The sequence below is a fragment of the Hemitrygon akajei genome, chromosome 15 (genome assembly GCF_048418815.1).
Source record: "Hemitrygon akajei chromosome 15, sHemAka1.3, whole genome shotgun sequence".
NCBI classification, from domain to species: Eukaryota; Metazoa; Chordata; class Chondrichthyes; order Myliobatiformes; family Dasyatidae; genus Hemitrygon; species Hemitrygon akajei.
Genome location: NC_133138.1, coordinates 27,434,810 through 27,460,390, shown reverse-complemented (window position 1 = coordinate 27,460,390; position 25,581 = coordinate 27,434,810). Strand labels below are relative to the sequence as shown.

At 40.7% G+C, this 25,581-nt stretch overlaps 1 protein-coding gene across 2 annotated transcripts in view; it reads right to left on the bottom strand.

Moving 5' to 3' along the window:
- rbm27 (RNA binding motif protein 27) overlaps nt 1-25,581 on the bottom strand; it is a 124,224-nt gene that overhangs the window by 21,024 nt on the left and 77,619 nt on the right. For both annotated transcript variants that reach the window (XM_073067333.1, XM_073067334.1), the window contains exons 18-19: nt 22,466-22,651; nt 4,104-4,187 (exon numbers count right to left, since the gene is read on the bottom strand). In XM_073067333.1, coding sequence (XP_072923434.1) covers nt 4,104-4,187; nt 22,466-22,651 — 270 coding nt within the window. The remainder of the gene's footprint in view (nt 1-4,103; nt 4,188-22,465; nt 22,652-25,581) is intronic.

The window sequence follows — 25,581 nt, the reverse complement described above, 5'->3', positions numbered from 1 at the left end:
CATGATATTGCATACTTCTGAGTCTACAAGTGGGGTTGTTACTTCTTTCAAGTTTTCCAGCATTTTCCTGGATTAAAATCAGATTACATTTTCCTAATAACTGATGTCAGACTATTTGAAAATCAAAACTTCAAGTGCAAACAAAAATGGGAAATGCTGGAAACATTAGGTCAGGCAGTATATGTGAAAGGAGAAACAATTCTGATTTCTTGTCCACTAGCCTTCATCAGAATGGAAAAATCTCCAATTCTCTTTTCCAATTTTGACAAAAGGGTTGTGGACTAGAAACATTAACTATTTCTCCTTCAACAAATGTCATCTACCCTGCTAAGTATTTGAGCTACAGCTCATAATTCTCCCATCTATTCTCTTTAATATTAACAGCAGCAATTGTCGGGCTCATCACTCCTAGGTTTCTTCTATCTCTACAGTTACTGCTTGATTTCATTATCAAGCCTTACAGAATTTCCTCTACCTTTGCCTTGAAATTACCTACCTTTAATTCACTACTCTCTTATTTGCATACAAAGAGAGCACTTACAATCTTATTTTTCTTGCCAGTTTCTCATATGGTTACCCCCCTAATTTTGCTGGTTTTCTTTTAATCTAACATCATTAACTGCTTTCATTAGCTAAGGAAATACCTTCCTAGATTGTTTTTATTTCTCAAAGCCAAATGCATCTATGATTTTATTTCTATTTTTAGTAATTTCTCAAGGCTAAATGCTTTCTGTAATCATCTTCAATTTCTGATTCAGCCACATGCAATATCCTGTTTTTGTAGGTGAGCAACTGCAGGGAGAAATTTATCCTAGTGTTTTTAGCAGGTAAATCAAAAAATTCCAACAACCCAAGAGAATATTTCCACCTCCAAAATAAACACTTTCAGTTCCATGCTTTTCTGAACATTAAACCACCTTAGATGACAATAGAAAGCATTTTGTCAATATACTGTATTTACATTAATTTGTAAACCAGGTTCACAAATAGCCATGTAGCTGTAGCAGCATTTTTTCAGGAATTTTTGCTGGTATCTTGGACTCTGAGTTACTGATATTACACAAAGCTAATCATATAACTTAAACAGGAAATACTCTCACTGCAACCTGCAGCCCCTAATTTCCCTTTAAGTAATGTACTTTTGTATCATCTTAATGAACTAGCAATTTAACTATCTTCTGAAGGACTAGACAGACTTAACCCTCAAGATTGCAGGTTTGGCACCTTTAATCAGATGCAGGTACATTACCATGGCCGTATGAGGAGGAGGAGGGTAGGACTCAAAGTCAGGATAAAATGCTGAGGCATGAAACTTCCTCTATCTAGCATCTTGTTAGCAAATGTACAGTCACTGGAGAATAAGACTGAGGACCTAAAGGTGAGATTTATATAGTATTGATAGCATTTGATAATATCATCCCCTCAAAACAAATCAATACACTTCAAGATCTAGGCCTCAATACCTCCTTGTGCGAGTGGATCCTCAATTTCCTCACTTGCAGACCCCAGTCAGATCAGATTGGCAACAACAGCTCCTACACAATCTCCATCACCACCTCAGGTGCACCACAAGGCTGTGGGCTTAGCCCCCTGTTTTACCGCTTTATACTTATGACTGTGAGGCTAAGTATACCTGTAATGCTGTATTTCAGTTTGCTGACAACACCATTGTCATTGGCTGAATTAAAGGTGGTGGCAAATCAGCACATAGAAAGGAGATTTAAAATCTGGCTGATTGGAACCACAACAACAATCTCACACTCAATGTCAGCAAGACTAAGGAATTGATTATTGACTTTAGGGGGAGGAAACTGGAAGTACATGAGCCAGTTCTCCTCAGAGGTCAGCAACTTTAAATTCCTCAGCATTATTTCAGAGAATTTGTCCTAGTTTCAGCACATAATAGCACTATGAAAAAAGCACAGAAGCACCTCTACTTCCATAAAAGTTTGCAAAGATTTGGTATGACATCTAAAATTTTAACGAACATTTATAGATGTGTGGTGGAGAGAATATTGACTGGTTGCATCATGGCCTGGTATGGAAACACAAATGCCCTTGGACAGAAAAACCTACAAAAAGTTAGGTAGATATACAGAAGTAGTCCTGCTTCTATTTCTTATGTTTAATGCCAGATCTACTCTCTTTACACCCATGACTGTGTGTCAAAGCATCGAATGCCATTTATAAATTTGCAAAGGACACAACTATTGTTGGCAGAATTTCAGATGGTGCGAGGGAGCTTACAAGAGTGGAGAAAGATCAGCTGGTCAGTCCTCATAGAGGGATCAGCAGTTTCAAGTTCCTGGGTGTTAACATCTCTGAAGATCTATCTTGGGCCGTAGTTGTAGAATACACCTTCTAGTGCTACTTGGACACGTCTTCAGTGATGAATCTGGGGTCGTAGGATGTTTCGGGTCTTTAATCATCAGACACCCTTGCCCGGGCGACCCAGCCAGGGGTGATCAGCCCCCGACTTGTGTCCAAGTGGTACACTACTCCACAGATCCCCCCCTCCGGATCCACAGCCACCGCGAGGCCTATTCAGCAGCCTCCAGAATTTCTTGGTGGCTCTTCTGCACTGCAGTTCTTTAACTCCAAGGAGTTTAAATGTCCGCTGTAATGAATGGCCAACAAAGCCCCGGCAGTCAACTTCGACTGGCTCACAGCAAGTTTTCCAGCCATTGCTCCAGCATTCTGCAACAAGATCTGCTACTATATTTCATTAGGAGTTTGAGGAGACGTGGTATGTCAGCAAAGACTCCAGCAAATTTCTACAGGTGTGCCACGGTGCATTCTAACTGGTTGCATTACCATCTGGTTTGGAGAAGCCGCTGCACAGGATCGGAAAAAGAAGGAAGTTGCAAAGTCAGCTAGCTCTATTATAGGCAGTAGCCTCGCCAGACATCTTCAAAAGGTGATGCCTCAGAAAGGCAGAATCATCATTAAGGATACCATCATCCAGGACATGCCCTCTTCTCATCACTACGAACAAGGTGGTGGTACGGGAGCCTGGAGACACACACTCAACATTTTAGGAGCAGCTTCTTCCCTTCGCCATCACATTTCTGAATGGACAATGCACATAAGTATATTACCTATTTCCCCCTCTTTTTTGCTCTGTTTTGCACTGATTATTTAATTTATATATATTCTTATTTTAATTTATAGTTTTTATTATGTATTGCAATGTACTGCTAATGCAAAACAACAAATTTCATGACATATACCAGTGTTATTAAACCCAATTCTGATCAGTACAATATTAGCAAAGCTTCTCTACTTAACATTCTATTTGCCCTCTTACATAATTACCAGTGCCAACCTTATGTTTATGTAGAATAGCACCCAAGTCCTTTTGAATGGCTCCATTCTGTAGTAACGGCACCTTTAGACAATATTCTGCTTATTTTACTTCACTGAACAAACTTCCCTACATAATGCTTCACCAGCCAAACCTTTTTTTCCAGCTTAACTAAGCTAAATCCCTTTGCAAACTCTTGTTTTTCCAAATACCTTTGTAACATCAGCAAATTTGGCTGCAAGACATCTGGTCTTTCATCCACGTCATTAACACAGACTAAATAAAATTAAGGCCCTAGCACCAATCCTAATGGCAACCAACTAGTTACACCATACCAAAATGAAAGTGACCCACATTTCCTGTTAGACAGCTAATTCTCTATTCATTCTAATTCATTTCACAAATACCATGAGCTCTCAGCTTGCGCAGAAGATTTTTAGGCAGGACTTTAACAAGTTGCCTTTGGAATTTAAAATCCACTACAAATCCATCTATTGGTTTCTTTTTATCCATCTTGCTCATTATATTATCAAAATTTCTAATGAATTCGTCAAAACATGATTTCCTTTCACGACAGTTTGATTGCATAAACATATATGCCCATACAAAAAAAAGTAATCAGGGAAGTTTTCTAAGTTTTCCCCTGGAAAGTGGAAAATAATGGTACACTCTATGACTCTACATCCTTAGATGCTACTATAGATAATGGAGGCAAATTATGTCTAATTGAGTAATAATCTGCTGGCAACAAATATTCAAAATCATTTCAATGACAGTGCAAGTCAATCATGGTACTTACATTTTCTGCTTCAATTCTCGTCTTAAAAGTTATTCTAACACTTAAAGGAGTATCCTCTTGAAAATCTTCCACTTCTCCATATTTCTAGAAAAAAAAGGCAATGTAAAAAGTTAGACAGAAATTAACCTGAGTTATTTAAAGCATGTGAAGACCAATTTCCTGTTTCTAAATAATAAAACACAAAACCCAGTGAGAAGTAACAAAATTAATTTTAAAATTTCAACACTGGTTACAGCTGAATGCTTCTGCAACTGTTCAGCTTCAAGCTCATTAAAAGACAGTCAGTAAATTGTCATATTATCAATTCATTCTGAGAAGGTGAATTGAATAGTTCAAAATGGTCTGGAGTGGGGGATAAAAGGTTGAATGGTACAGATTTTTATGCAAGAAATAAATGTACATGTTCATTGACTCCTACCATAGGACTGAGAAAAGAAATAAGCAGCATACTTAAATTCTCCTTAATAAAGCCATTCCAACTGGTACATTATTCTATAAAACAGGTCTCTGCTTATATTATAAAGGTAAAGATGGGCATACAGTTGCAAGAAAAAGTTTGTGAACCCTTTGTAATTACCAAGTTTTCTGCATTAATTGCTCATAAAATGTGGTCTGATCTTCATCTAAGCCACAATAATAGACCAACCCAATCTGCCTAAACTAATAACACACAAATATTGTACTTTTCATGTCTTTATTGAACAGCGTGTATTTAATTAACTGGTAGAACCTCCTTTAGCAGCAATAACCTCCGCCAGACGTTTCCTATAATTGATAATCAGACTTGCTTAACAGTGCGGAGGAATTTTAGATCATTCCCCCATTTTACAAAAATTGGCTCAGTTCATCAGTATTTCTGGGATACCCTGCATGAACTGCCCTCTTCAGGTCATGCCACAGCACCTCAATTAGGTTGAGGTCTGGACTCTGACTTAGCCATTCTTCTTTTTAAACCATTCTTTCATTGATTTACTCTTGTGTTTTGGATCATTCTATTGTTGCATCATCCAACTTCTATTAAGTTTCAGGGGATTGACCGCTACCCTGACATTCTCCTGTAAAATGTCTCGATACAATTTTGAATCCATTGTTCTCTCAACGACTGAAAGTTGTCCAGGCCTTGAGGCAGCAAAACAGCCTCAAACCATGCTTCACAGTTGGGATGAGGTTTTGGTGTTGGTGTGCAGTGCCCTTTTTCCTGTAAATATAACGGTGTGCACTTCTGCCAAAAAGTTCAACTTTTGTCTCATTTGTTCACAGAATATTGTTCAAAAGCATTGTGGAACATCCAGGTGGTCTTCTGCAAACTTGAGACTTGCAGCAATCTTTTAATTTGGAGAGCAGTGGCTTCCTACAAGGTGCCCTTCCATGAAGACCATTCTTGTTCAGTGTCTTTCTTATAGTGGACACATGAACAGAGATTTTAGCAAGTTCTAGACATTTCTGCAGGTCTTTTGCAGTTACTCTTGGGTTCTTTTTCACCTCCTTCAGCAATGTATGTTGTGCTCTTGGGGTGATCTTTGCAGGACGCCCACTCCAAGGGAGAGTAGCAACAGTACTGAATTTCCTCCATTTGTAGATAATTTCTCCTACTGTTGGCTGATGAACACTCAGGTCTTTAGAAATGCTTTTGTAGGCTTTTCCAACTTCATGCATCTCTACAGTTTTTCTTCAAAGGTCCTCTGAAAGTTGTTTTGATCAAGGCATGATGCAAATAAACAGATCTGTTTTGAGAAGAGCAGACTTTTTCTGTAAACTGGCTTTGTGTGTCTCTTTTTAAAAACTAGGGCAGGGTACCTCTGCAACCACGTCACCAATCTCACCTCATTGATTGAAACGCCTGATTCCAAAAAGCTTTTGTAGAAGGCATTACTCCAGAGGTTCATATACTTTTAAGCATATTGCATATTAAGCATATTGCTTAAATGATGCACTCAGTATTGATGAAAGTAGTTCAATTGTTTGAGTGCTATTAGTTTAGGCAGATTAGGTTTGTAGATTATTGTGGCTTAGATGAAGAGCAGACCATATTTTATGAGTAATTAATGCAAAAAACCAGGCAAATGCAAAGGGTTCACAGACTTTTTCTTGCAACAATACAAAACTAGTCCTGATGGAGAACGTATGCCATCTCAGAGAGACAATACTGAACTGCACTTCAATACACACTGTGACTTATTGCTCAAAAGGCAAAGCACTGCATGTGCTGGAAAACATGAGGTTAAATAAAGACAATGACGGCAAAGCTCAGCAGGTCAAACATCATCTGATGAAACACCACTTTTGCACTCTACGGCATGTATTACATGACCTGCTAAGTATTTCTAGAATTTTCTGTTTTTATTTCTTTCAATAGCTATTCTTCAACATAACTTTGTAAAAAGTCAAAGAGCAGAAGTTCATACTTCCGGTGTTTGGAAAAAAAACATTCAGTTCACAATATAATTTTGCATATAGCTTTGCTTAATACTTGACAGCGTAATTATAGTTCTCACAAACAAGCAGTTTGTAAATATGGTTAGGATTAGATTACAAATAATTACAATAGAGCTTCGTGTATGTTTGTTTTATTCATAATTCCCACAGCATTAATAAAACCACTAACACTGTTTAGCTCAATAATTCGTCTGTGACAACTCCTCTGTGGGACATCAGCATCAGCAGGGGTTAAACTGATTTGGCAGGGGGATGGGAACCAGAGTGATAGGGCTGATGATAGGCCTGCTGGTTTGCGAGCAGAGGCAGTGTGTAGTGAGACTATCAAGAAGAAAAGGCAGATGATAAGGCAAAACTATAGACACTTGGATGAGCTGCAGTATAAAAGGGTGACAAAACCAAAAAAGGTAATAAATATAGGATTGAAGGTGTTATATTTGAACGCATGCAGTGCACGGAATAAGGCAGATGATCTTGTACAGCAGGTAGAGATTGGCATGTATGACGTTGGGACGTCTCTAAATCGTGACTGAAAGAAGATTATAGCTAGGAGCTTAAAATCCAAGGATACACATTGTACCAATAGGACAGGCAGGTAGGCAGAGGGGGTAGGGTAGTTCTTTGGTAAAATATGAAACTAAATCCTTAGAAAGAGGTGACATTGGATCGGAAGCTGTAGAATCCTTGTTGTCAGAGTTTAAAAACTGCAAGATTAAAAAGACTGATGAGAGTTACATACAGGCCTCCGAACAGTAGCAGGCTGTGGGCTATAAATTACAATGGGAGATGAAAAATGCTTATCAAAAGGGTAATGTTAGAATAGTCATGGGGTTTTCAATATGTAGGGAGTTTAGTACAGGATCCCAAGAGAGAGAATTCATAGAATGCCAACAGGATAACTTTTCAGAGCAGCTTGTGGTTGAGCACACTAAAGGATCAGCTATTCTAGTTTAGGTGCTACAGTCCTGAAGAACAGTCTCAGCCTGAAATGTCAACTGTTTATTCATATCCATAGATCCTGCCTGAACTTTTGTGTGTGTTGCTTTGGATTTTCAGCATCTGCAGGATTTATCAGGCTCTGTTGTGTAATGAACTGGATTTGATTAGGGAGCTAAGGGCAAAGGAACCCTTAGGAGGCAGTGATCCTGCAATTTGAGGAGGAGAGGTTAAAGTCATTTGCATCAGTATTATAGTGGAATAAAGGGAATTATAGAGGCATGAAAGAGGAGCAGGGCAAAGTTGATTGGAAGGGGACACTAGCAGGGATGAAGGCAGAGCAACAATGGCTGCAGTTTCTGGGAGTAAATCGGAAAGCACAGGACTGGTACAACCCAACGAAATAGTATTCAGGATGATGCAACTGTGGCTGACACAGGAAGTAGAAGTCAACATAAAAGCAAAAGAGAGGACACATGATAGAGCAAAAATTTATGTTAGAGAATTAGAAAATTTGTAATAACTAACAGAAGGTTAACCAAAAAACAAAAAAAAGCCATAAGGATGAAAAAAGATGAAATAGGAAAGTAAGCCAGCCAACAATATCAAAGAGGATTCCAAAAGATTTTTTCAGATAAATAAAGAGTAAAAGAGGCGAGAGCAGATATTGGACCGCTGAAAAACAATGCTAGAGAAGTAGAAATAGTGAATGAACTAAGAGTTTTGCATTCATTATGAAGGACACTGGCAGCATGCTGGAAGTTTGAGAGTGTCAGAAGGCAGAAGTAAATGCAGTTGCTATTACTAAGGAGAAGGTGCTTGGGAAATTGAAAGGCACAAAGATAGGTAAGTCACCTGGACTGGATGGATGACACCCCAGGGTTCTGAAAGAGGTAGCTGAAGAGATTGTGGAGAAATTAGTAAAGATCTTTTAAGAACCTCTAGATTCTGGAATGGTTCCTTACAGATGTCACTTCATTCTTTAGGGGAGGAATGCAAAAGAAAGGAAATTATAGGCCAGTTAGCTTGACCTCAATGGTTGAGAAGATGCTATAGGTGATTGTTAAGGATATAGTTTCGGGGGTACTTGGAGGCACATGATAAATTAGGCTAAAGTTAGCGTGGTTCCCTTAAGGGAAAATCTTGCCTAACAAATTTGTTGGAATTCTTTGAAAAAATAACAAGCAGGATGAGACCAAATGATGCCTGTAAGCATTTATTCACTGGAATTCAGAAGAATGAGGAGGGATCTCATTGAAAGCTATTGAATGTTAAAAGGCCCCAACAAAATGGTTGTCTTCTATGGTGGGAAAGTCTAAGACCAGAGGGCACAATAGAGGCAGTCCATTTAGAGCAGAGTTGAGAAGGAATTTCTTTGGAATTTGTTGCCACAGGAGGCTGTGGAGGCCAGGTCATTGGGTGTGTTTAAGGTGGAAGCTGATTGGTTATTGATTAGTCAGGGCATGAAAGGTTATGGGGAGAAAGCAGGAGAATGAAGTTGAGAGAGAAATGGATCAGTCATGATGAAATGGCAGAGCAGACTTGATGGGCCAAATAGTTTAAACCTGCTCCTGTATCTTATGGTCTTATCTTCAGTAGCAACTTTACATAAACATAATAGGGGATAGGAGGTAAATGTAATCAAAACCCATTGTATATTTATTCACCAGTAGGTCTCAAGTACACTCAGTGGCCACTTTATTAAATATCTCCTATACCTAACAAAGTGGTCGCTGAGTGTATGCTTATCCTCTCCTGCTGCTGTAGCCCATCTACTTCAAGCTTTGACATATTGTGTGTTCAGAGATGTACTTCTGCACACCACTGTTGTGACATGTGATTATTAAATTACTATCAGCTTCCTGTTAGCTTGAACTAGTCTGGTCTTCTCATCTGGATCTCTCTCAATTAACAAGGTGTTTTCACCCACAGAACTGCTGCTCATTGTATGTTTTCTGGTTTTCATACCATTGTCTGTAAACTCTAGAGATTGTTGTGTGTGAAAAATCCCAGGAGATCAACAGTTTCTGAAATACTCAAGCCACCCTGTCTTACACCAACAACCATTCCACGGTTAAAGTCACTTAGATCACATCTCTCCCACATTCAGATGTTTGGTAGGCTGAGGTCCTTTAACATCTTGTCAAGCCTCATATCACAGCCAGCCTCCCCTCATCGCTGGATCCTCTACAGTTTGCTTATCGTCCAAATCGCTCTACGGAGGACGCAATATCCACCACACTGCACACAGTTCTCTCTCACTTGGACAACAAAGACACTTAATGCCAGAATCCTGTACATTGATTTCAGTTCAGCGTTCAATACCATCATCCCGCAGAGACTAGTGGAGAAACTGTCGCTGCTTGGCCTTAACACTGCCATGTGTTGCTGGATTCTGGATTTCTTGACAGAGAGACCACAGTCAGTCCGTGTTGGCGGGAACATCTCTGACTCCACCACACTGAGCACTGGATCGCCACAAGGCTGTGTGCTTAGCCCATTGCTGTTTACACTGCTAACACATGACTGTGCAGCCAGATTCAAGGAGAACCTGATCATTAAATTTGCTGATGATACCACAGTGGTGGGGCTCATCAGCAAAAATGATGAAACAATGTACAGGGAGGAGGTCAAACACCTAAAGAGCTGGTGCAGTGACAACAACTTGATGCTTAATGTCACCAAAACCAAGGAGATGATCGTTGATTTCAGACAGTCTCAGCCTGAGCACACACCCCTCAGCATCAGCGGCTCCACAGTGAAGAGAGTGGAAAACATCAAGTTCCTTGGGGTGCAGATCTCGGACAATCTCACCTGGTCCAGGAGCACCACTGGGATTGTGAAACGAGCCTAGCAGAGATTACACTTTCTGAGGAAGCTTAAACAAGCATCATTCCCCACTAACATCTTAACTACATTCTACAGAGGTGTGGTTGAGAGTGTGCTGACCTCTTGCATCACAACCTGGTACTCCAGCTGCAGTGCTGCCAACAAAAAAGCCTTGCAGAGGGTAGTTAGGGGAGCAGAGAAGGTTACTGGGGTCTCCCTACTTTCTGTCCAAGACCTCTTTCAGAGTCGATGCCTCCAGAAGACACGGTACATCATTAAAGACCCCTCGCACCCTCTCCATGAACTGTTTGTTCTTCTGCGATCAGGTAAACGTTACAGGAGCATCAGAACTAAAACCACAAGGCGACTAAACAGCTTCCTCCCACAGGCAGTCAGACTGCTTAAATAGCTGCTCTACCTGACTCTATTTTGGACACTTTTAACTTGCACTGGACACTTATAACTTGTTTTTAACTGACATGTGGCTGTTGTGTTTTACTATTTATTATTTACTATTTATTGTTATGTTTATTATTTAGTGTTGCGTTTGTTATGTTATGATTGCACTGCTCCTGGGAAACGCTGTCTCATTCTGCCCTGCAGAGCTGACGTATGGTTAGAATGACATTAAAGTTTTTGAATCTTGAATCGGCCGGACAATGCTGAAGATGTTTTACAAGTCTGTCAACACGAGTGATCCTGCAGATGCTGGAAATAAATTAAAAAACACGAAATGCTGGCAGAACTCAGCAGGCCAGACAGCATCTATGGGAGGAGGTAATAACGACGTTTCGGGCCGAAACCCTTCATCAGGAGTGAAGTAACATGGGATGGTCGAGGGGGGATAAGAAGTGGGGGGAGGGATAAAGTAGAGAGCTGGGAAGCAATAGGCTGGAGGGAAATGGGCTAGGGGGAAGGTGGAGAATTATGGGAAATAAAAGAGAAGTGTGGCCTCATCTTGACGGTAGAGGAGGCCATGGACAGACATGTCGGAGTGGGAGTGGTCTGTGGAATTGAAGTGTGTGGCCACAGGGAGAACCCGCCACTGCTGGAGGACCAAGCGCCGGTGTTCGTCAAGATGAGGCCACACACAGGTCAATGGAGCAATACCTTATCTCCCGCCTAGGTAGCCTCCTTCCTGCCGGCATGAACATCCAACTCACTGACCTCCGTTGATACCCCTGCCCCCCACCCTTACCCCCATCCCTATCTATTATTTTAGTCTGGTTCTCTTTCTCTCTCTTTTTCCCCCCTCACTATAATCTCTCCCCCCAACCCTACCTTTCTTTCACTTTTATTTCCCATAATTCTCCACCTTCCCCCAGCCCATCACTTCCCAGCTCTCTACTTTATCCCTCCCCCCACTTCTTATCCCCCCTCGACCATCCCATGTTACTTAACTCCTGATGAAGGGTTTCAGCCTGAAACGTCGTTATTACCTCCTCCCATAGATGCTGTCTGGCCTGCTGAGTTCTGCCAGCATTTTGTGTTTTTTTACAAGTCTGTGGTGGCCAGTGCTATCATGTTTGTTGTTGTGTGCTGGGGCAGCAGGCTGAGGGTAGCAGACACCAACAGAATCAACAAACTCATTTGTAAGGCCAGTGATGTTGTGGGGGTGAAACTGGACTCTCTCACGGTGGTGTCTGAAAAGAGGATGCTGTCCAAGTTGCATGACATCTTGGACAATGACTCCCATCCACTCCATAATGTACTGGTTAGGCACAGGAGTACATTCAGCCAGAGACTCATTCCACCGAGGTGTAACACTGAGCATCATAGGAAGTAATTCCTACCTGTGGCCATCAAACTTTACAACTCCTCCCTAGGAATGTCAGACACCCTGAGCCAACAGGCTGGTCCTGGACTTATTTCCACTTGGCATGATGAACTTATTATTATTTAATCATTTATGGTTTTATATTGCTATATTTCTTCACTATTCTTGGTTGGTGCGGCTGTAATGAAACCCAATTTCCCTCGGGATCAATAATGTCTGTCTGTCTTGGTCTGAACAACACCAGAACCTTGAACATGTCTGCATGCTTTGATGCACTGAGTTGCTGGCACATGATTGGATAATTAGATATGATCAGGTGTGCTGAATAAAGTGGCCATAGAGTCCATGTGGTACACAGGTGTACTGAAGGCAATCGGCCTCAAAAATATGTTGGGTATAGTGAAAGAAACCACCAGCACAATCCTAACAAACATTTCAGTATAGCAACAAGACTGGCAATTTCATAGCAATATGGAAAACTTACAAGATATAACCATCCCACAAACTACAGAACAGATCCAACAAAATTAAATGGATAAAGCTGTGTTTTCATGCAATATTTACTGACTATCGCCTCCTGCCAGAACAGCTCAGATCTTGACTATATTATAGCTCTTGTGCAAACATAAACGGACAATGTATTTTAACAGGTCAGGTTGAGTGCAAAAGGCCTTTTATCTTATGGGAGTGTTTAACCAACTGGTTCATAAGGTTGTTATAGCCAGGAGTGGCAGTGAGAATAAGCTCTCATTTACCTATTAAATGATCCCAGTAATGCACGTCTAAAAGAGCCCCTGACAACCAAGTCCAGTTCTTGGCCTTTACGTGCAACTCAGCTATTAAGCCGTTTCTACTGATAGGAGGAGGGACAAAGGTGGGTTACTGATGCCTTAAAACTAGTTATTTCAGGCAGAATGGGGCTCATCAACCATGACTGGCAACTCATCTAGTGGAAGGAAAACTCTGATCACAAACTTCTGCTGCCTTGCGCTATACCCACTCATGGTGTCCTATATTGAGTTCAACACTGACTGGCAACTCCTGTGACTGCATTGGTGCCAAATTATAAAGGTCTCTACCATTCCTCTGGATTCATTCAGCTGTGTGAAGAGGAGCCTGTTATGTAGGCAATAGCTTGCTCCCCATGTCACACTGTCCTGGCTTGCATATGACATAGACAGCTGGGATGCAACATTCATAGTCGATGACGACCAACAGAGGACCTTACAACCAACTGCAGCATCAAAGCACTTTAGTATCACCAGTCAATAGGGACTGATGAGAAACTCCCTTATGTTGGAATTACATCTGGTACAATATATGTAAGTTATATATTTTCAACTGATATATTTAAGCTGATATTTTCAACTCCAGTACAAAATTATCTGCATTCTGTGCCTATCCTCAAATGCTTTCATATTCAGTCCTGATGAAGGGCCTCGACCCAAAACATCGACTTATTCATCTCCATAGATGTTGCCAATCTACTCGGTTCCTCCAGCATTAATGTATATTACATCTTAATAATTTCCCTGTTTGTGCACCCAAGCAGAACGCACACTTTTGTACTGGTACACTTAAAATTTTCTTCTTTCTTTCACTTACACTGGAATCCAATAGCTCTGGCACGGTCATCACCAATAACTAACTTCATAACTAACCAATGAACTGGTTATGCAACTATTGCAGCTGGTTCAACTTCATTAAATATCAAGAATTTCTGCTTCTATGGTGTAATTTTGTTCTGTTAGAATTGTGAGAAGATGCAATTCTAATAAAATTCTGCCAACCAAATCCATGCAATGAAGTCAGTGATTCAAAGTGTAAATAAGGAACATCTACATGACAGTCTGGAAATGCTGATGTAGCAAAAATCTGTGTCACAGATACTATCTTTAAGCAGTCATTTTGACATAACCAGGCATAGTGATATAAACAATACAAACAATTGCAATGTCCTTCAGTTTGAGTGACAATGTGGAGTTGTGATTGCTTGGCTGGAGATGATAGGGGTAAGGGGGACAGGTCAGAGAAAGAGGATAAGTGTTTCAGATTGCTAGTTTCTCCATGAAGACACCAGTTTATAATACAGACAACACACACAAAATGCTGGAACAACTCAGCAAGCCAGGCAGTATCTAAGGAAAAGAGTATAGTCAACATTTCGGTTTGAAACTCATCATCAGAACTGGAGAGAAAAAAAAGAGAAGTCAAGTTAGAAGGTGGTGGGAGAGGAGGAAGAAACACAAGATGATAGGTGAAACTGGGAGCTGGGAGTAGGGAAGTAAAGAGCTGGGAAGTTGATTGGTGGAAGTGATACAGGGCTGGAGAAGGGAGTATCTGATAGGAGAGGAGAGAAGGCCACAGAAGAAAGAAAAGGGGGAGGAGCACCGAGGGGCATTACTGGAAGTTTGAGAAATTGATGTTCATGCCATCAGGTTGGAGGCTACCTAGATGGAATACAAGTTGTTGCTCCTCCAACCTGAGTGTGGCCTCATCGCAAGAGTAGGGGAAGCCATGGATTGACATATCGGAATGGGAATGAGAAGTGGAATTAAAATGAGTGGCCACTGGGAGATCCCACATTTTCTGGCAGACAGAGCGTAGGTGCTTGGCGAAATGGACTCCCAATCCACATCGGGTCTCAGTGATATACAGGAGGCCACATAAGGAGCAGTGGATAAAGTAGAAAACCCAACAGACTCACAGGTGAAGTGTCACCTCACCTGGAAGGACTGTTTGGGGCTCTAAATGGTAGTGCGGGAGGAGGGTAGAGGAAGGTCAGGTCAGGTCAGGTCAAGTCAAGTCAAGTTTATTGTCATTTTGACCATGAACTGCTGGTACAGAACACAGTAAAAACAAAACAACGTTCCTCCAGGACCCTGGTGCTACATGAAACAACACAAAACTATAGACTATGTGAGACAGCACAAGGCTACACTAGACTACGTAAAACAACATAAAAACTGCACTAGACTACAAACCTGCACAGCACTACATAAAGTGCACAAAACAGTGCAGGGCAGTACAATAATTAATAAACAAGACAATAGGCACAATAGAGGACAAATTACAATAGTAAATAATGTAGATGTCAGTCTAGACTCTGAGTGTTGAGGAGTCTGATGGCTTGGGGGAAGAAATGTTGCACAGTCTGGGCATGAGAGCCCAAATGCTTCAGTATTTTTTGCCAGATGGCAGGAGGGAGAAGAGTTTGTGTGAGGGGTGCGTGGGGTCCTTCACAATGCTGATAGCTTTGTGGGTGCAGCATGTGGTGTAAATGTCTGTAATAGCGGGAAGAGAGACTCTGGATAATCTTCTCAGCTGACCTCATTATCTGCTGCAGGATCTTGCGATCCAAGACGGTGCAATTTCCAAACCAGGCAGCGATGCAGCTGCTCAGGATGCTCTCAATACCACCCCTGTAGAATGTGATGAGGATGGGGGGTGGGAGATGGACTTTCCTTAGCCTTCGCAGAAAGTAGAGACACTGCTGGGCTTTCTTTGATATGGAGTTGGTGTTGAGGGACCAGGTGAGATTCTCTGCCAGGTGAACACCAAGAAATTTAGTGCTCTTAACAATCTCAAGGGAGGAGCCGTCGATGTTCAGCAGGGAGTGGTCACTCAGTGGTCTCCTGAAGTCAACAACCTTCTCTTTTTGTTTTTCTCACATTCAGAGACAGGTTGTTGGCTCTGCATCAGGTATAGCACTTGTTCCTTTTTCCTTCTTCCATGGTTTTCTGTCCTCTCTTATCAGATTCCCCCCTTCTCCAGCCCTGTATCACTTTCAACTATCAACTTCCCAGTTTACTTTACTATTCCGCCTCTCCCAGTTTCACCTAATGTTTCTTCCTCCCCGCCCGCCACCTTCTAACTCAGATATATCTTTTTTTCGCTAGTCCTGACAAAGGACCTCGGCGAGAAACATCAATTATACTCTTTTCCATAAATACTGGGTTTCTTCAGCAGTTTGTGTGTTGCCTGGATTTCCAGATTCTACAGATTTTCTCTTGTTTGAGATTGTAATAGTCCTTATACAATGGTTTTCATGCGTATAAAGATACATTAGATTTTTATGTATTTTGAAGATCTTACCAAAAATACATAATATTCTTGAGCAAAATTTTGCCATGTACATTTAAGATGCAAGCTACAAGATCTCGAACAGCTAATATTTTCAGAAAATGGTATCCACAGCATTTTTCCCCTTCAAGAAAAGTGCCTCAAATAACTTAATGATAGTTAGATGCTAATGAAAACAGTAATATCTATCCACCCTACTGAAGCACTTGTTCCAACAACACAGAAAATGCTGGAGGAACTCAGTTGGTCAGGCAGCATCTACAGAGTGAAATAAACAATCAATATTTTGGGCCAAGATCCTTCTTCACAACTGGAAAGGAAGAGGACAGAAGCATTTTGTATGTGACTTTAGATTTTCATTATCTGCCATCTCTCTTTTGCATCTTGAGACTCAATTAATCTCATTTTGCTTGGCAGGATAAAAACAGCAGCAAAATACCATATATATTTTCCATTGGAGGCATTGAAAATCTGAGAGCCAGTTACTTAATAATTAGGTTCATTAAAGGATCAATCCCTTATCTATTAGTCATTGAACTTGCTAACATCTATACACCAAAATAATAATCCTTTTGCTTAAAAATCTGAATTGTTCCCTGTATCAAAGAAAATATTGGAGACAGGAAGTGTATTGGTAACAGCAGCAGACAGTACAGGTGTCCCCTGCTTTACAAATGTTCGTTTTACGCCACTTCGCTTTTACAAAAGACATACAAAAGTCCTGATGAAGGGTCTCGGCCAGAAATGTCGACAGTGCTTCTCCTTATAGATGCTGCCTGGCCTGCTGTGTTCCACCAGCATTTTGTGCATGTTACCTACATTAGTAACCTGTTTTCGCATTACAAAGAGGATTTTCACTTTTATGAAAATTTTTCCCATATAAATTAATGGTTCTTCACTTTACGCCACTTTGGCTTAAGAAAGATTTCATAGGAATGCTCTCCCTTTGTAAAGGGGGGGGGGACACCTGTACATCACCCACTGTGGGTATGACTAACAGTGTTGGAACAAAACAAAAACCAGAAAGCACTGGAAATATGAAATAAAAATCAAAAATGTTAGAAACACTTAGCAGGTCAGGCAGCAGCTTTGGAAAGAAAAGCTGTTGATATTTCAAGTCTGGGATCTTTCAGAACTGGAAGAGAAGTAAAGGAAGCAGGAGAAGGGATATATGGAACAAAGGGAAATGTCTGATTGGTAAGACCAATGATTTAATTCTAAAAGCAGAAAATACCTGCGATCAGGTAGCATCTGTGGAAAGAGAAACTTAACATTTCAGGTCAAATACCCTTCATCGGAATTGAGGAATAGAGAAAACATGCTAACCTCAGTAGTAGAAAAGGTCGTGAAAGAGCAATAGGTGAATCAAAGGGAATTTCTGTAGTAGGATGAAATAATGTTACCATTAAAACCAGAATATGCAAATGATAGGAAAGGAAGAGAAGAGAAATAGCAAGCAAAAAATGGGTAGTGTTGATACAAAACAGAGAGAGTAAGTTTCTGAAGTTAGAATATTCAATGAGGCCAGAAGCATGCAACATGCCCAGACAGAAGATGAAGTGTTAAGCTTCATATTTGTCAGAGCAAGAATGGATGGGGAATTAAACTGGTACGTAATAACAAACTCAGGGTCACTCCAGTAGACTGAACTGCACTGCTTCACCCAATTTGTTTCTATAACGTTGAAAATACCACACTGAACACCAAATGCAACACATTTAATTGGAAGAAGAGCAAGTTACTCAGTGCTTCAGTGGAAAGACTCACAAGATGCTGGAGGAACTCAGCAGGCCAGACAGCATCTATGGAAAAAAAGTACAGTCAACGTTTCGGGCTAAACCCCTTCAGCAGAACTGGAGAAAGAGAGCTAAGGAGTAGATTTGAGAAGTTGGGGGAGGGGAGAGAGAAATGCCAGGTGATAGGCGAAACTTGGGGGGGGGGGGGGGAGAAGAGATGAAGCAAAGAGCTAGGAAGTTAATTGGTGAAAGAGAGAGAAGGCCATGGAAGAAAGAAAAAAGGGGGGGGGGGGGAGAAGGAGCACCACACACCGAGGCAACGGGTGGGCAAGGAGATAACATGAGAGAGGGACAAGGGGATGGGAAATGGTGAAGGGGCCACAGTCTTCTGTCTTTTTCACTAATCAACTTCCTTACTCTTTGCTTCATCCCTCGCCCTCCAAGTTTCATCTATCATCTGGTGTTTCTCTCTCCCCTCACCCCACCTTTCTAATCTACTCCTCAGCTTTCCTTCTCCAGTCCGGTCAAAGGGTTTCAGCCCGAAACATCGACTGTACTTTTTTCCATAGATGCTGCCTAGCCCGCTCAGTTCGTCCAGCATCTTGTGTGTATTGCTCAGATTTCCAGCATCTGCAGATTTTCTCTTGTTAGTGGGAAAGACTCACGGGGTCCCTGGATTGTGGGAATGGAAAAGTGAAATGACCAGCGTTTCACCCCCTGCCACTGCATGGGAAAGTGCCAAATGACTGAGAGCAATGTGTGACAGAAGAATGGTAGGCAGGGAGGAAGGGTCAGTCGGAGGGGGTAACAAAAGGAGTGAGCTTTTCAAAATGCTGAAATGAAAGAGGGGAATGTGGCTGGTGTTGAGATTTCATTGAAGCTGGCAGAGATTGTAATGGCCACTGAATGAAGAAGTTGGTGGGGTGGAATGCAAGGGGCAATGAAACGGTCCTTGCTCTATCCAAAAGAAGGGGCAACAAGCATAGGCATGGGAAATAGACAAGATGTAGTCAAGGGTTGTCTATTATGGTAGAGAGCAAACCAGTTTAAAGAAAGGCATTTCAAAGGCACTTGAGCAGAATTACCCTTCATCACAGTAAATGTGACAGATGCAGAATTGTGAGAATTAAAATCCTAACAGAAGGCTGATTGGGAAGAGGTAAAATCATCAATATGGTGTTGTGCCTGTTTATCTAAAACAGATGCTGTTTTTACTACTTTATCAACAACATGCATCAGAAAAGAAAATCATAGAAGCCTACATGAAATCAAATGCCAAAATAAGTCAATATACACATCTAGAACAGAAAGTATGATTGACAATCTTTCAGTCTTCCAATATAACTCGGAGTCCTGCCATGTGCAGAAGTTCGCTGATGACACGGCCATAGTGGGGTGTGTCAGGAATGGACAGGAGGAGGAGTATAGGAAACTGATACAGAACTTTGTGATATGGTGCAACTCAAACTACCTGCGTCTCAATGTCACCAAGACCAAGGAGATGGTGGTGGACTTTAGGAGATCTAGGCCTCATATGGAGCCAGTGATCATTAATGGAGAATGTGTGGAGCAGGTTAAGACCTACAAGTATCTGGGAGTACAGTTAGACGAGAAGCTAGACTGGACTGCCAACACAGATGCCTTGTGCAGGAAGGCACAGAGTCGACTGTACTTCCTTAGAAGGTTGGCGTCATTCAATGTCTGCAGTGAGATGCTGAAGATGTTCTATAGGTCAGTTGTTGAGAGCGCCCTCTTCTTTGTGGTGGCGTGTTGGGGAGGAAGCATTAAGAAGAAGGACGCCTCACGTCTTAATAAGCTGGTAAGGAAGGCGGGCTCTGTCATGGGCAAAGTACTGGAGAGTTTAACATTGGTAGCTGAGCGAAGGGCACTGAGTAGGCTACGGTCAATTATGGAAAACCCTGAACATCCTCTACATAGCACCATCCAGAGAAGCAGTTTCAGCGACAGGTTACTGTCGATGCAATGCTCCTCAGACAGGATGAAGAGGTCAATACTCCCCAATGCCATTAGGCTTTACAATTCAACTGCCAGGACTTAAGAACTTTTTTTTTTAAAGCTATTATTAATGCTTTTTGAGTTAGTGATTTAGATGCATATCATATTATTACTGAGTTAAGTATTGTATGTAATGAGTTTTTGCTACAACAAGTGTATGGGACATTGGAAAAAAAAATGTTGAATTTCCCCATGGGGATGAATAAAGTATCTATCTATCTATCTATCTAATACATTTCTGGCAAATTTTCAACTACTCCCATCAATTTGAAGTTTTTTTTTATTAAAGTATAAGGTCACTAAAATATGCAAACCATTCCCAATTACAGAATAGTTTTCAATGCAAAAATTCAGGAGGCAAGAGTAGAGAGGGAAAACTACTTACAGCAGAGTTCAGTATTTCGATTTGAAAGCTGACTGCAATTAATATGTTATTTAGATGGTGAGTATTGCAATTCCATTCAACATTTGAACTAGATGTGGAATGTAGTTTCCTCATAAGCATTAGAACTACTATAGCAATTACATAGTGCAAAACAGTAACATTTATCAAGTGCTTTCTCATATTAAATTCACGGTATCAAAAATTGACATTGGGCCACATGAAGTGAAAGTAGAGTAACTGATCATAAACATGGTAATGAGTAGAACATTGGAGAGTACGGGCTGAGGGACAGATGACAAGAATTTAGTCAGTTACAATGTTTAGAGCCACAATTACAAAGACCAATGATAGAATGACTAAGTTGGTTGATAATCAGGAAGCCCTATTTGGAAAAGTGCAGATAGTGTTAGAGGCGTAAAGGAAACATGCTCTCTGGGAGTCGATGCCCGTCAGTGGGCACAACAAGAGATCTGGTTCTGATTAGAATATAATTATCTCAACACCCCTGGTATTCTTATTTCCTTCATGAGCCAATCTAACTTGCCTTAAAAGCATTTTCACTAACTGTATCAATGACGCCCACTATTCGCAAGTACACCATTCCCATTGCCAGTTGGATAAGCAAGGTTTCCAGTTCAACGCCTTGGTGCCTAGCCTACATTGTCTTTAGTGCTATTTTGATAAATACACAGAGCAGACTATCAAACAAATTCCATAATTTCAAAAACCTCACTTGGTCACCTCTCATTCTTCACTTTTCAAAATCAAAAGGCTTAGTCAATTTTTCCTTTGAGGTCTTGTTACTCCAGAGGACCTTTTGCCAATGTCCCTCTATCACTTTTATAATATTCCATCTTGAACTCCACAATACACCAAAAATGGTACAATTAAGATTTCAGCTGTTGTTAATGGTACCAATAATTGTTTGAATATTTGTGTAGGCCTAAAACACAAGACTTCATAAAATCAAGCAGTTATAGCACTGAAGGAATCTAATAGGCCTATCAAGTCCAGACTAGCTTGCCTAATCCCAGTCTTCCAGTCTCTACGCATGGCCTTGAAATTGTTATATTTTCAAGTAATGCTCAAGCTCTCTTTCAAATACTGCAATGGAATCTGTCTCCATTAATATGGGGGTACATTCTTGACCCTAATAACCTATTGCACAATAACATCTTTTTCCCTGTCACCGTGATCATTTTCAGCCTATAGTATCTCAATTTCGACAACCTTCACTAAAGGGAAGAATCTGTCTGTCAACTCCCTCATTCCCCTTTGTGATTTTAAATCCATACTTTAAATCTCCTTGCAATCTTCTCTACAGCAAGAAAGAGCCCAGATTCTCCAGTTAATCCACATATTTAAAATCTTTCATCCACAAAAATCATTTTGGTAAAGTCCTACACCTCTCAAGTATGTTTAAACATGGTGCCCAGAACTTGACAGAATACATCAATTGACTAAGGTTCTTCACGGCCTCTCACTCTTGTACTTTCTGTGTCTGTGCCACAGCTTTTATAAAATTTATTCTCAATCTGCTGTCATTTTGCAACAAACTATCTACATAAGGTATATTTCTGTACCCTTTTCAGAACTGTACCTTTTGGTTTGCATTGACTCTTCTCATTCTTCCTACAAAATACGTCATTCTTTTACATTTCTCAGAATTGAATTTCATCTGTCGCCTACAAACTCATTCCACTACTTAACTTTTTGGATTATATCCTACGTACTCTGCTTCCAAATTTGCAGATTTCGAGTGTGTCCAACTCTCTCTGTGTATGGATTGGGAGGGTGGAGGGGAAAGAGGATGTAGGGTAGGTTGGTGTAAGGAATGAGGTTACAGCATGCCTATCAACAACTGCTGCTTAAGTAGGCAATCTTATCCTTATTGGCTTACTTCAATGCTAAAAATAGCCAGTTCTGAACATTGAAAGGTGGGTCTGATCTGGAACCCTGATTTTGACAGTTACAGATTGACAAGTAATCTCCAAAAGGACAAGATTTCTGAGATAAGGCACATTTTAAGAATTACAAATGCACAACTTCCAAATATGTGCTAGTGGACCAGGAGAATTAATCAGTGACAAAGAGGAAAACAAAAAAAAAGCTAATTTGATGGGAGGCTTCAAATTTAAAGTTTCTTTTTAATGTCTAAACTTACCGAAAAATGTGGATTCAATTCATCTTTTTCCTCCTCTGTAAAGCCAAATACTGTTAATGTTTTGGGCCTATGGTCAACCACCATATGCATCTGTGCACCTCTTCCCCTCACACTCCTGCCTCGACCTCTGCCTCGTGTTTGTGCAGCCTTGCCACGTCCTCCTGGAAGAATTCCCAATCGTGCAGCCTGAAAGTAGACAATTGATTTACTTCTGCTGATTCATATCAAGAGCAGTACTATTATATACCTGGCACAAACAAAGCCAACTTTTCATACATTTACACTTCACTGCAGACATTGTGTATTCCCAATACAATAAGTACTAGAACTGATCTGATATGCTGACTCTAGTGCCCAATGTTCCAACTTTCAGTCACTTCAGCACAGTTAATTCAATGGCACTGGGCTTACAACCCTTGCTATACTCACTCTGCTGTACTTCTTTTCCTGCTACTTTCAATAGGGTCCTGCATTACAAGTTGGTCAAAGGAATTCAAGAAAGACTGACAGGAAAGACCTAAAATTGGCTCAGTGGTAGGAAGCAAATGTTACTGATCAGCTGAAATTTTATTTTTGACTAGAAAACTAGGTTCTCCATAATGCTCATTTCTTAGTCCCTGACATTTGTGTATATATTAATAACAAAATCAATGTTGAAGACATGAAAAGGAGGTGACAGAGGATTGGATGGTGTAGAATTGTTGAGGGTAGAGTGAAGAAACTGCAAGGATAAAAAGACCCTGATGGGAGTTATACATGGAGCTCAGAACAGTAGCAAAGATGTAGGCTACAAATTACAATGTAAGTTAAAAAATGTAAGTTAAAGGGGCAATGTTACGATACTCATGGAGGATTTCAATATACAGGTAGATTGGGCAATATCAGGTTGATGCAGGATCCCAAGAGGGAATTTGGAGAATGCTTACAAGATAGCTTTGTAGAGCAGCTTGTGTTGAGTACACTAGGGAATCAGTTATTCTGGATTGAGTTTTACGCAATGAACCGGAATTGATTAGAGCATTAAGATAAAGGAATCCTTAGTAGTCAGTGATTATAATATAAGCGATTTCATGCTGAAATTTGAGAGCGAAAAGCTTAAGTTAGATACATCAGTATTACAGTGGAGTAAAAAGAATTACAGAGGCATCAGAGAGGAGCTGGCCAAAGTTGATAGGATGGGTACATTAGCAGGGATGATAGCAGAACAGCAATGGCAGGAGGTTCTGGGAGCAGTTCAACAGGCTCAGGATAGATGCGTCCCAAAGAAGTAGAATTAGAAAAGCAGGATGACTCAACTGTGGCTGACAAGAGTGGTCAAAGCCAACATAAAAGCCAAAGAGAGGGCATATAATAAAGCAAACTAGTGGGAATTAGAGGATTGGGAAGCTTTTAAAAACCAACAGAAGGCAACTACAAATTAATAAAGGAAGAAAGAGGGAATAATGTTGAAGAGGATACCAGAAGTTTCTTCAGATATATAAAGAGTGAAAGACAGGCGAGAGCAGATTTCGGACCTCTGGAAAATGATGCTGGAGAACTAGTAATGGAGGACATGGAAATGGCAGACTAACTAAATAAATATTTTGCATAGCAGTATGTCAGAAGTCTGTGAGAGTCAGGTGACAGAAGTGAGTGAAATTGTTATTACTAGGAAGAAGATACTTGGTAAACTAAAAGGTCTAAAGGTAAATAAATCACCTAGACAGATGGTTTACACCCCAGGCTTTTGAAAGAGGTGGCTAAAAAGATTGTGAAGGCATTAGCAATGAACTTTCAAGAATCACTAGAATGGAAAATTGCAAATGTCACTCCACTCTTCAAGAAGGGAGACAGGCAGAAGAAAGGAAATGATAGGCCAGTTAGTCTGAGGTTGGATTCAATTGTTGAGTAAGAGGTTTTGGGGTACTTGGAGACACATTATAAAATAGGCCGAAGTCAGCATGGTGTCCTTAAGGGAAAATCCCTGACACATTTGTTAGAACTTTCTGAGGAAATAACAAGCAGGATAAACAAAGGAAAGTCAATGGATGGTGTGCACTTGAATTGGCAGGAGGCAAAGAGTGGGAATGAAGGGACTAATTTCTGCTTGGCTCCTGGTGACTAATTATGTTCCAGAGGGGTCTATGTTGGGACTGCTTCTTTTGTCAATGATTTGGATGACAGATGGCTTTGTGGTCAAGTTTGCGAATGATACAATAGGTAAAGGGACAGGTAATATTGAGGAAGCAGAAAGACTACAGAAGGACTTAGATCAGAAGAATGGCCAAAGTAGCAGCAGATAGAATATAGTGTCTCTCTAAATGGAAAGAAAATTCAAAAATCTGTGGTCCAAAAAGAGACTTGGGCATCCTCGTGCAGGATTCCCCATAGGTTTATCTGCAGAATGAGCTGGTGATGAGGAAGGTAAATGCAATGTTTCCATTCATTTTGAAAGGAAGGAATATAAAAGCAAGGAAGTAATGTTGAGGCTTTAAAGCACTAGTGAGGTCTCACTTTTAGTATTGTGACCAAATCAGACAGGGTTCAAAGGAGGTTCACAAAAATGATTCTGGGATTGAAAGGCTTACCATATATCAGGAGCATTTGATGGCTCTGGGCTTATACTCACTGGAATTCAGAAGAATAATTGAGATCTCATTGAAACCTACCAAATGTTGAACGGCCTCGATAAAGTGGATGTGGAGAGGATGTTTCCTATGATGGGGGAGTCCAGGACCAAAGGACACAGCCTCAGAATAAAGAAGCGTCCTTTTAGAATAGAGATGAGGAGGAATTTCTTTTGCCATAGAGTGCTGAATCTGTGGAATTCGTTGCCACAGGCAGCTGTGGAGGCCAAGTCATTCGAGTATATTTATGGCAGAGGTTGATAAGTTTATTGATTAGTCAGGGCATGAAGGAATAGGGGAAGAAGGCAGGAGATTGGGGCTGAGAAGGAAATGGATCAGCCGTGATGAAATGCCAGAGCAGACTCGATGGGCCAAGTGGCTAAAGTCTGCCCTTATATTTTATGGCCTTCTAATACGCAGTTGTGCAATAGATCCCTGACTTTTGGAACCATTTTGAATCCTTCCAAACATTTTCACATAAGAATTTGGGGTTAGTTCTATTTCTTGTCA